The 12932-nt window shown below is 40.7% G+C and overlaps 2 protein-coding genes across 5 annotated transcripts in view; one reads left to right on the top strand and one right to left on the bottom strand.

The window, feature by feature from the left end:
- LOC139753403 (uncharacterized) overlaps positions 1-12932 on the bottom strand; it is a 298486-nt gene that overhangs the window by 73221 nt on the left and 212333 nt on the right. The window lies entirely within an intron of this gene.
- Positions 1-12932, top strand: part of LOC139753387 (aminoacylase-1B-like) — an 89531-nt gene that overhangs the window by 16412 nt on the left and 60187 nt on the right. For all 4 annotated transcript variants that reach the window (XM_071669846.1, XM_071669855.1, XM_071669826.1 and 1 more), the window contains exon 5: positions 8549-8736. In XM_071669846.1, the coding sequence (XP_071525947.1) occupies positions 8549-8736 (188 nt within the window). The remainder of the gene's footprint in view (positions 1-8548; positions 8737-12932) is intronic.

The raw sequence follows: 12932 nt of genomic DNA, 5'->3' as shown, positions 1-12932 counted from the left end.
GGAGTAAAGTCAGGGGTTGGTGAGAGGACAAGATCTGAGGAGGGAGTAGCACTACTCCTGAAGCAAAAGTTGTGGGAGTATGTGATAGAGTTTAAGATAGTAGATTCTAGATTGATGTGGGTAAAACTAAAAGTGGATGGAGAGTGATGGGTGATTATTGATGCCTATGCACCTGGTCATGAGAAGAAAGATCATGAGAGGCAAGTGTTTTGGGAGCAGCTGAGTGAGTATGTTTGCAGCTTTGATGCCCAAAACTGGAATATAGTAATGGGTGCTTTAAATAAGAGGGTGAGGAATGTGGCAGTTGAGAGTATAACTGGTGTACATGGGGTGTTCAGTATTGTAAATGGAAATGGTGAAGAGCTTGTGGATTTATGTGTTGAAGAAAGACTGGTGATTGGGAATACCCGGTTTGAAAAGAGAGATATACATAAATATATATATGTAAGTAGGAGAGATGGTCAAAGGGGATTATTGGATTGCATGTTAATTGATAGGCATGTAAAAGAGAGACTTTTGGTTGTTAATGTGCTGAGACGGGCAGCTGGAGGGATGTTTGATCGCTATCTTGTGGAGGCGAAGGTGAAGATTTGTAGAGGTTTTCAAAAAAGAAGGGAGAATGTTGGGGAGAAGAGTGTGGTGAGAGTAAGTGAGCTTGGAAAGGAGACTTGTATGAGGAAGTACCAGGAAAGAATGAGTGTAGAATAGCAAAAGGTGAGAGCAAATGATATGAGGGGAATGGATGAGGAATGGGATGTATGTGGCATGAAAAAGGTGGGAGGTGGGCAGATCAGAAAGGGTAGTGAGTGGTGGGATGAAGTAAGGTTGTTAGTTAAAGAGAAGAGAGAGGCATTTGGATGATACTTGCAGGGAATTAGTGCAAAGGCCTTGGAGATGTATGAAAGAATGCGGCAGGAGGTCAAGAGAAAGGTGCAAGGGTTGAAAAAAGAGGGCAAATGAGAGTTTGGGTGAGAGAGTATCATTAGATTTTAGCGCAAAAGATGCTTGTGGCATGAGAAGAGTGGGAGGTGGGCTGTTTAGAAAGGGTAGTGAGTGGTGGGATGAAGAAGTAAGAGTATTAGTGAAAGAGAAGAGAGAGGCATTTGGACGATTTTTGCAGGGAAAAAATGCAATTGAGTGGGAGAAGTATAAAAGAAAGAGACAGGAGGTCAAGAGAAAGGTGCAAGAGGTGAAAAAAAGGGCAAATGAGAGTTGGGGTGAGAGACTATCAGTAAATTTTAGGGAGAATAAAAAGATGTTCTGGAAGGAGGTAAATAGGGTGCGTAAGACAAGGGAGCAAATGGGAACTTCAGTGAAGGGCGTAAATGGGGAGGTGATAACAAGTAGTGGTGATGTGAGAAGGAGATGGAATGAGTATTTTGAAGGTTTGTTGAATGTGTCTGATGACAGAGTGGCAGATATAGGGTGTTTTGGTCGAGGTGGTGTGCAAAGTGAGAGGGTTAGGGAAAATGATTTGGTAAACAGAGAAGAGGTAGTAAAAGCTTTGCGGAAGATGAAAGCCGGCAAGGCAGCAGGTTTGGATGGTATTGCAGTGGAATTTATTAAAAAAGGGGGTGACTGTATTGTTGACTGGTTGGTAAGGTTATTTAATGTATGTATGACTCATGGTGAGGTGCCTGAGGATTGGCGGAATGCGTGCATAGTGCCATTGTACAAAGGCAAAGGGGATAAGAGTGAGTGCTCAAATTACAGAGGTATAAGTTTGTTGAGTATTCCTGGTAAATTATATGGGAGGGTATTGATTGAGAGGGTGAAGGCATGTACAGAGCATCAGATTGGGGAAGAGCAGTGCGGTTTCAGAAGTGGTAGAGGATGTGTGGATCAGGTGTTTGCTTTGAAGAATGTATGTGAGAAATACTTAGAAAAGCAAATGGATTTGTATGTAGCATTTATGGATCTGGAGAAGGCATATGATAGAGTTGATAGAGATGCTCTTTGGAAGGTATTAAGAATATATGGTGTGGGAGGCAAGTTGTTAGAAGCAGTGAAAAGTTTTTATCGAGGATGTAAGGCATGTGTACGTGTAGGAAGAGAGGAAAGTGATTGGTTCTCAGTGAATGTAGGTTTGCGGCAGGGGCGTGTGATGTCTCCATGGTTGTTTAATTTGTTTATGGATGGGGTTGTTAGGGAGGTAAATGCAAGAGTCCTGGAAAGAGGGGCAAGTATGAAGTCTGTTGGGGATGAGAGAGCTTGGGAAGTGAGTCAGTTGTTGTTCGCTGATGATACAGCGCTGGTGGCTGATTCATGTGAGAAACTGCAGAAGCTGGTGACTGAGTTTGGTAAAGTGTGTGGAAGAAGAAAGTTAAGAGTAAATGTGAATAAGGGCAAGGTTATTAGGTACAGTAGGGTTGAGGGTCAAGTCAATTGGGAGGTGAGTTTGAATGGAGAAAAAGTGGAGGAAGTGAAGTGTTTTAGATATCTGGGAGTGGATCTGTCAGCGGATGGAACCATGGAAGCGGAAGTGGATCATAGGGTGGGGGAGGGGGCGAAAATTTTGGGAGCCTTGAAAAATGTGTGGAAGTCGAGAACATTATCTCGGAAAGCAAAAATGGGTATGTTTGAAGGAATGGTGGTTCCAACAATGTTGTATGGTTGCGAGGCGTGGGCTATGGATAGAATTGTGCGCAGGAGGATGGACGTGCTGGAAATGAGATGTTTGAGGAAAATGTGTGGTGTGAGGTGGTTTGATCGAGTAAGTAACGTAAGGGTAAGAGAGATGTGTGGAAATAAAAAGAGCGTGGTTGAGAGAGCAGAAGAGGGTGTTTTGAAATGGTTTGGGCACATGGAGAGAATGAGTGAGGAAAGATTGACCAAGAGGATATATGTGTCGGAGGTGGAGGGAACGAGGAGAAGAGGGAGACCAAATTGGAGGTGGAAAGATGGAGTGAAAAAGATTTTGTGTGATCGGGGCCTGAACATGCAGGAGGGTGAAAGGAGGGCAAGGAATAGAGTGAATTGGAGCGGTGTGGTATACAGGGGTTGACGTGCTGTCAGTGGATTGAATCAAGGCATGTGAAGCGTCTGGGGTAAACCATGGAAAGCTGTGTAGGTATGTATATTTGCGTGTGTGGACGTGTGTATGTACATGTGTATGGGGGGGGGTTGGGCCATTTCTTTCGTCTGTTTCCTTGCGCTACCTCGCAAACGCGGGAGACAGCGACAAAGTATAAAAAAAAAAAAAAAAAAAAGATGTTTTGTAAGGAGGTAAATAGAGTGCATAAGACAAGATAATAAATGGGAACATCGGTGAAGGGGGTAATTGGGGAAGTAATAATATGTAGTGATGAAGTGAGAAGGAGCTGGAGTGAGTATTTTGAAGGTTTGTTGAATGTGTTTGATGATTGAGTGGCAGATAGTGTTTTCGTCAAGGTGGTGTGTGAAGTTGAGAGGGTCAAGGAGAATGATTTGGTAAAGAGAGAAGAGCTGGTGAATGCTTTGTGAAAAATAAAATCCAGCAAGGCGGCAGGGTTTAGACAGTATTGCAGTGGAATCTGTTAAAAAAGAGGGTGACTATGTTGTTGATTGGTTGGTGAGGATATTCAGTGTATGTATGGATCATGGCGAAGTGCCTGAGGATTGGCATAATGCATGCATAGTGCCATTGTGCAGAGGCAAAGGGGATAAAGGTGAGTGTTCAAACTACAGAGGCATAAGTTTGTTAAGTATTCCTGGGAAATTATATGGGAAGATTGAGAGGGTTAAGGCATGTACAGAGCATCAGATTGGGAAAGAGCAGTGTGGTTTCAAAAGTGGTAGAGGATATGTGGATCAGGTGTTTGCTTTGAAGAATGTATGTGAGAAATACTTAGAAAAACAAATGGATTTGTATGTAGCATTCATGGATCTGGAGAAGGCATATGATAGGGTTGATAGAGATGCTTTGTGAAAAGGTTTAAGAGTATATGGTGTGGGAGGTAAGTTGCTGGAAGCAGTGAAAATTTTTCACTAAGGTTGTAAGGCATGAGTACGAGTAGGAAGAGAGGAAAGTGATTGGTTCCTGTTGGTTTGTGGCAGGGGTGTGTGATGTTCCCATGTTTGTTTAATTTGTTTATGGATGGGTGGTTAGGGAGGTAAATGTAATAGTTTAAGAGAGGGGCGATTATGCAGTCTGTTGGGGATGAGAGGGCCTGGGAAGTGAGTCAGTTGTTGTTTGCCGATGATACAGCTCTAGTGGTTGATTCATGTAGAAACTGCAGAAGTTGGTGACTGAGTTTGGAAAAGTGTGTGAAAGGAAAAAGTTGAGTGTAAATGTGAATAGGAGCAAGGTTATTAGGTTCAGTATGGTTGAGGGAAAAATGAACTGGGATGTAAGTTTGAATGGAGAAAAATTGGAGGAAGTGAAATGGTTTAGATATCTGGGAGTGGAATTATCAGCGAATGTAACCATGAAAGCAAAAGTGAGTCACAGGCTTGTGAAGGGGACAAAGGTTCTGGGAGCGAATAAGAATGTGTGGAAGGAGAGAATGTTATCTTGGATAGCAGATTTGGTTATGTTTGAAGGAATAGTAGTTCCAACAGTATTATATGGTTGCAAGGCATAGGCTATAGATAGGGTTGTACGGAAGAGGGTGGATGTGTTGGAAATGAAATGTTTAAGGAAAATATTTGGTGTGAGGTGGTTTCATCGATTTAGTAATGAAAGGGTAAGAAAGATGTGTGGTAATAAAAAGAGTGTGGTTGAGAGAGCAGAAGAGGGTGTGTTGAAATGGTTTGGACATATGGAGAGAATGAGTGAGGAAAGATTGACAAAGAAAATATATGTGTCAGAGGTGAAGGGATCAAGGAGAAGTGGGAGATCAGTTTGGAGGAGGAAAAATGGAGTGAAAAAGATTTTGGGTGATCAGGCCCTGAACATACAGGAGGGTGAGACGCTTGCAAGGAACAGATTGAATTGGAATGATGTGGTGCACTGGGATCGATGTGCTGTCAGTGGACTGAACCAGGGCATGTGAAGCGTGTGAGATAAACTGTGGAAAGGTCTGTGGGGCCTGGATGTAGATAGGGAGCTGTGGTTTTGGTGCACTACACATGACAGCTAGAGACGTGCGTGTGAACGAATGTGGCCTTATTTTGTGTTTTCCTGGCTCAACCTCACTGAGGCGGGGGGCAGCAATGTTGTTTCCTGTGGGGTGGGGTAGTGACAGGAATGGATGAAGGCAAGCAAGTATGAATATGCTGTGGATGAAGATCAGATTCAAAATCGTTTACAACTAAGCCTAGTAACAGTTCAGGTCAAGGCTACAAGTCTTTCTGAGACTTTAAAGGAGTGAGTGGGAGAAGATTACATTGAACACTTCACAGCAAGTCATGGTTGGTTCAGTAGAGTTTAAAAAGATATATCTTGCAAGCATTCGAGTCACTTGTGAATCAGCAAGTGCTGATGAAGGAGCTGCTGAAGAGGTAGAAAATAAACCAAAGAATCTTTTTTTTTTGTTTGATAAACCATAGAGTGATTTTGAAAAATGTCAATTCATAAAGCTGGTGAAATGAAAATGAGGTAATCATGATAGAACTTGTATAATGGAAAAATATAAATGATGAAATATGAACCATGGAATCTTAGATGAAAGGTGAAAAGAAACTACAGAATCTTATAATAAAGCTGGATAATAAAAGATGAGATAATCATGATAGAAATTGAGTAGGATGAAAGAATGCTGTGCAAGTATATGAATTCTGCATGCAGTACTGACATATGTCTGATTTATGTCCATTTCAAGATCTTACCAGTCAGAACTCGAACTAATGTTTCCATTTGTTTTCTTGTATTTTGGGTGTTATTTATCTCCTTCCAAAACATCTTATTCTCCTTAAAGTTTACTGATATTCATTCACCCCAACTCTCATATGTCTTCTTTTTCAAGCACTGTACTTTCTTCTTGACCTGCTGCTTTCTCCTATTCATCGTTCAATCATTTGCCCTCCTACCCTGTAAATACTGCCCAAATGCCTCTTTTTTTCCTTTCACTGGCAGCTTTACTTCATCCCACCATTCTCTGCCCTTTCTAAATGGCCCACCTCCCACCTTTTGCATGCCACATGCATCTCTTGCACATGTTATCAACTGCTACTCTAAATACCACCCATTCCTCACCCACTCCCTGTTTTCATTTATTCTCATCTTTTCCATTCTACACACAACCTCTCCTGGTATTTCTTCACACAAGTCTCCTTTCCAAGCTCATTCTCTCACCACTTTCTTCTGCCCAATATTCTTTTTTCTTTTTGAAAACCTACAAAACTTCATTCCATGATCAATCCCTCTCAGCACATTTACATCCAAAAGACTCTTTTTCTCATGCTTATCAATTAATATGTAATCTAATGCTCGTTGACCAACTCTCCCACTCACATAGGTATACTTGTGTCCTTCCCTATTTTTGAAACAGATATACCCAATCATCAGCCCTTTTTTCAGCACAAAACTCCACAAGCTCTTCACCATTTCCTTTCATAACACTGAATACCCTATGAACCCCAATTATACTCTCAACTGCCACAACTGACTCACTTCCCAGGCCCTCTTATCATCTGCAGACTGCATACTCATTCCTCTCTCCAAGACTCTAGCATTTACCTTGGTCATCCACCCATCCTTAAACAAAATGAGCAACCACAGTGACATCATATACTCCTTCCTCAAGCCATCCTTCACTTGGAACCATACTTTCCTTTCTTCTTACTTTTACACAAGCCGTGCATCCTCGATAAAAGTTTCTCACTGCTTCTAGCAGCTTTCCTCACACTCTGTATATTCTTAAGACCTTCCACAAAACATCTTTATCATCTCTTTCATGAGCCTTCTTCAGATCCATGTCACATACAAATCCATCTGTTTCTCCCAAGTACTTCTCACACACATTTTTTAAAGCACACATCTGATCCACACATCCTCTATCTATCTATCTATTTATATATCTGATGCCTATTCCCTCCGGGGACTCCCATTAAGTGGTAGCCACAGCAAAAGAGTCTTCACTTATCCATGTCCTTACATGCCTCCCTTGCATACACCATTCCACACCTTCTTCCTCTATTTATCTCCCTCCAGTATTCACCCAACCTATTTCCCCATGTCACAGGTGGTCTTCCACTCACAACAAACCCTTCAGTTGCACTATCATACACTCCCCTTGTAAACTCCAGTCTTGCATTCTTTCCGCATGCCCAAACCACCTCAAAGTATTACATTTTGCCCATTCTACCACTCCACAATTCATTCCCATTTGCATTCCTTGCCATACCACATCTCTCATACTCCCTTTCATTTTTTCTTCATTCCATCTAGTCACACCACATGCTCTCTTCAGATAGCTCATTTCCACAGCCTGGATTCTTGACCTCTGTGCCTCATTCCAAGTCCATGTTTTGGCTGCATTGGTCAGGGTTGGGAGGACTATGCCGTCCCTTAATCATCTCTTCATTTCCATACTTACACCTTTACCCTTTACTTTTCTATTAGAGGACCCAGTGACTCTTCTACCCTGTACTGCTCTCTATCTTATCTCTCCTTCCATATCACTACACTCACCCAAAACAACTTCCACATACTTAGATTCCCCTCACTTCTGCCAGTCTTTTTCCCCCCATATCTACCACTTCTGAAACCATGCTACTCTGGTGATCTTTACATGTCTTTACTTTCTCAGTCACAGCCCTTCCATACAACTTACCAGGTACACACAACAAACTTATACTTCTGTAGTTTGAAAGCTCACCTTTATCCCCATTGCCTATATACAGTGTCACTGTACATGTATTCTTGGATTTGAATGTGCTGAGAGGAGTAGCTGGTGTGTTTTGTGATCATACTAGGTCAAGGCAAGGGTGAAGAGTTTCAGAAGCCTTATTTAAAGAGGAAATGATATGGATGAAAAGAGGGTGGTGAAAGTGGGTGATCTTGGAAAAGAGGCTGAAGTGAAGAGATACGAGGATAGACTGAGTTTAGAGTTGCCAGATTAAATGAAGGTATGAGAGTGGATGAGGAATGGGGGTATTTAGGGAGGCAATGCTTACATGGATGAGAGTAGCATGTGGCATGATAAAGGTAGGAGGTGGGCATGTGAGAAAGGGTGATGATTGGTGGGATGAGGAAGTTAAGATCCTATTGAAAGAGAAAAAGAGAGTTGTATTGGCATTACTGTCATGGAAGGAATGCTCATGATTGAAAGATGTGCAAGAGAATGCAGCAAGAGGTCAAGAGGAAGGTATAGGGGCTGAAAAAAGGATAAATTAGACTTGGAGTGAGTGAGTGCCTGAAACATTCAGGGAGAATAAGAAAATGTTTTTTAAGGAGGTAAATGTGTAAAAGAAAATAAGAGAAGATATGTGATCCCTGGTGAAGGGAAAAAAATGAGGGAGTGGTAACAGGCAGGGACTAGATGAAGAGATGAAGTCATTACTTTGAAGGATTGTTTTACGATGGCAGATGTATTGTGTTTTGAGCATGGAAGTATACAACATGAAAGAGACATGACAAGTGGTTAGGTGGAAAGAGAAGGGGTAGTGAAAGAGATCATATTTTCAGAGCTGCTGATCAAATGCTTAGGTCAGCCAGGTCATGGTTCACAGTTCCTGCCGAACACTGCCGGAGAGAAGTTTCGTTGCATTGTTAACTCTCTTCTTGGTTACCGAGACTCACAAGAGCAGAAGTTGAAGGACAATCCTGAATTAAAGCTGGGTGATGTCACAACCATCAATCTCACTATTTTGGAGGTGAGGGATAAAAATAATGACAGAGGTAGGAATGTTCCAATAGGCTTTATGAAGGATACTGATAGATAGAGAGGATGCTTATTGTAGTTTTCCTCCTTCCTCATTATTCTATAATCTTTATTATACCCCACACTCACAAGAATAAGATAGGTTTCCTTCCACATCCTTCATGGTTTGTCTCTGATTACCCTCTGCTTTGATAGGGATGTTAAACTAAGTCAAAATTTCAAGTAGGTACTTAACATAAGCTTTAGAATTTTTGGTAATTTCTGTTTATGAACTGAGTCCCCAAAGGCAGTTTTGCTGAATTAGCCTGTTCCCCTCAAAGGGGTGACCATGGCAATAAGAGTCTCCAGAACAAGTGAACTGCAGTGCTGCTTCTTAGCCTTTAGTACCTTACCCTTAACAGGCCGCTGGCAGAAGGCAACTCTAGAGCAGTGTCTGCTGAGGTTCCTACCTACTGTTCCTACTGACTTCATCCATCTAATGCTCCTACCAGCTACTGCCCAATATTTCTACCCAATGCTCCTGCTTAAATGTTCCTACCTACTGCTTCTGTATATTGATTCTACCATTTTGCCAAATGGCAGGGCTTGCACATTGGGCTCACTGCCGGAAAAACTAGTCATGAAGAATGAGCTGTGTGAGTTAAGTGTTGTCAAGTGTTACAAATGACAAAGAGAGATTGTACGTTTGTGGACAGAATTCTAGTAGTCCTATGTGTTAGTGAGGCAGAAAGAAGAGACAGCTACCTGGGTCAGAGGAGTGCAACTTGACAACCACTGGCTCATTAAGCAGATGTCATTCATCCTCCTGATACCCAGGTGGTTAGTGCTGGTAGTATACTTCCTTGTCGTTGGCTGGCTACCAACTACTACCTACTGTGGGTAGCGATGTAGTCCAGAAAGCATTTGGTCTTTGCTTGATAAATTTGTAGTTCTTCATAATCATGAAGGTATAGTAAAATTTTGTAACTCATTGCATGAATACTAACATAACATGAAAATGGACATGTTGGACATTACCATGTCTTCCAGTCTATCCTGGAAACCCCTCATTATTAACATTTGAGAATGCTTTCCAAGAGCTGGGGTATTGTTTAGATGTTATAGTTATTTTTCTTATGAATGGTTGTTTTATATCTAAAAGGATTATAAATGCTCTAGTATGGAGTAATGTGCACATATCTAGGGCGATTCCTCATCCAATTTTATGTTAGTGAGAATGGAATCAAAATCCTTCTGTCATTAATTCGTTAGGCATCACTTTTCTTCGTCCATTTCTTTCTGTGAACCACAATGCTGCTTTCCTTTCATTTTCCTTTAGTTTGTAGTCTGGTCAGTGTTCATATGAGCTGTCTGCATGTATCCCTGCCATCAAGGCTTAGACCTTAGGCATGTGTCTGACTACCATTCCCATAGTTTGTATGTGAACAATGATCACTTGAGGATTGACTGCCATAATGCTTCATTTCCTGAAACCGCTCAACTATGGAATTTTTTTCCAGTTTTCATCTTTCTCATTTCCTATAACTTTTTTTACCTTTAAGAGACAGGCCTACAAATACTTGCAGAGCCTTTCCCAATTCCTGGTTCATTTTCTCTTTACCCTTTTTCTCTCACCTAAAAAAGCCTTGAGACATGTTTTAGCTTTGCCATGTTGGTCACTAAAAAGAGAAAAGAAATATGGATTAATATCAGAGATTATTTTTATCTTTACATAATTTACAATTCAACATATTCTGCATCTTTGACAAGAGGATTAGATGGCAAAAATTGACCATAATGGAATAAATGGGAATGTTTTCTGAAAATAGATTTATCCTTTAATGTTTCCCAAGTATTCTCAGCGTGTCGTAGAAGGCAACTAAAAGGAAAGGGAGTGGGGGGCTGGAAATCCTCCCCTCTCGTTTTTAATTTTCCAAAAGAAGGAACTTGCCAAGCTTGCCAAGTATTGTGTGGTCTAGCTAGTTGTGTTGGCACACAAGCTCTTAGGAGCAAAAACCAAAGTCATACCTATAGAAGAGGGAAAGCGAACCAACATTGTGATGTAGGGCAAGGGGGTCAAATTTGGAAGTTAGCCTGAGACAGTGTTTAAGTCGGACTGCTTTCAACTCAACTCTTTCAAGTAAGGGTGCAGAGCTAGAAACACCTCAGATATAAGAGCAGTACTCCGTGCAAGGACAAATCAATCCCCTGCATAAACAGAGCAACTGTTCAGGAGAGAAATTTCGACAACTAAACAGGACACCGTTTCTTAAAGGCAGACCTAGCTGTTCCTGTAATGTAGGGTTTCCAAGAAAGGGTGGATGTTACGGTAATATCAAGATGTTCATTGAGTCAGGAGATGGAATTACAGAACCATCAAAGGAGAGACGAGAGTTTTGAGAAGTTTTTGATTGAGAGATGGTTAGAAATTGGGTCTTGGAGGCATTAACTTAACAAGATTTTGTGTACTCACTGAGATATCCTGTCCAAGTCTGAGTTTACTGGGGAAGCTGTGTCAAGATAAGATGCAGATCGAGTGAGAGAAGAGGGAGCAGAACTGAAGGATGTGGATGAATGCAGTGTTGAGTTGTTGGCGTATAAGTGCATTGGATGATTTGTGGAGTAGAGGAAATCATTGAAAAGGAGGAGAAAAAGTGTAAGGTACAGGACAGAACCATGAAGGACACCACTTTTGATGGAGAAAAGGGGGAAGCTGATCCATCAACAACCAAGAGATAGATCAGCTGGAGAGGAAGCTGAATATGAAGGAGCAAAGTGAGTGGTCTGGGGAAGTCAAAAAAGGGGAGCTTAGAAATGAGACCCCAATGCCATATTTTGTCAAAAGGCTTTGTTATGTCAAGGGCAACTACAAATGACTCCTAAAAATCTTTTAGGGATAGTGATCAGACATAAGTAAGATAGGAAAGAATATCACCAGTGGATCTTCTGTTACAGAAGCCATACTGGTGATCAGAGAGAGGACTGATTTTCGAGTTGTCTGAGGATATGGTAGTTGAGGGTGGATTCAAAGACTTTGGAAATGGTAGATGTCAAAGTAATAGGATGATAGTTAGAGAGGTCAGAATGGCCACCCTTCTTAGGGATGGGATGTATCAATACATGCTAAAAGGGAGAAGGAAAAGTTTTGGTTTTTAAAGAAAAATGGAACAGACAAACAAGCACAGGTGCAATTTCAGAGGCATGCTCTTTCAGTACATGGGATGGATGCCATCAGACCATAAACCTTGCTTGTGTCCAGAGAATGAAGCACTTTCCTGACAGTCTGAAAAAGATTACAAGAAGTTTGTTTCAGCTATAAGGATGCAAACAAAGGAATTCCTAATTTTGCTGTGGCAACAGCAATATCAAATTGCAGTCTTAGCAAAAGGAATCATGTCAAAGACATTGATAATGCAGTTGTTGAATTTTAGGTGGTGGGAGCAGAGGACCAACTTTAAACTTTGTATTCTTAAAAGTAGGTTTCTGCACCTTTAATCTTCTAAAACTTAGAACTTGTAGCCCAGTTTTTGTTTTATTACACCTAATTGCCTTTCCTGTGGTAGCAAATTATTGTCAGGAACAAATGAACAAATCCCTCAGCTACTAGCTATCATATATATTCAAAGAGGTGGTTATTAGTGCCTTTTCATTTCTTCCAGGAATGTTTTTTGGTGTTTGTCTACTAATTCTTTTCAGTACACCTTATATGAAAATTGATTTTGCAAGCAGGAAAAATAATGGCAAATGAACTATTCCATAACTTTAGATAAATGATAAAAGATCATAACTATTGCTCAGCATATGAATCATGAGTAACAGTTACGAAGGCCATTTTCTTAAACACAAAATTTTAAAGCCACCAGTCATACACAAAATTTAGTCCATGAATTCAAATGCTATAGCTTGCAGAGAATTTAGCTGTAGCATTTAGTACGTGTAAGCTCTGACATTAAACACAAACTTTTAAATCCAGTCATTCATACACGAAAATTAAAATCTGTAATTATAAAAATTTCATCATCCCTGGGCTAGCAGATGTAATATTTTTTAATATAACTCTTTATTTACTACATATTATGTTTATCACTCTCATATACACGTAAATATATATATAAACGCCCATACACACAAATATACATACTTGTTCATATACATATCAACATATACACATATACATTCATACACATACACAGACATATGCATATATAC

Source organism: Panulirus ornatus, chromosome 2 (assembly GCF_036320965.1).
Source record: "Panulirus ornatus isolate Po-2019 chromosome 2, ASM3632096v1, whole genome shotgun sequence".
NCBI lineage: Eukaryota > Metazoa > Arthropoda > Malacostraca > Decapoda > Palinuridae > Panulirus > Panulirus ornatus.
This window is presented reverse-complemented; position numbering and strand designations above follow the sequence as displayed.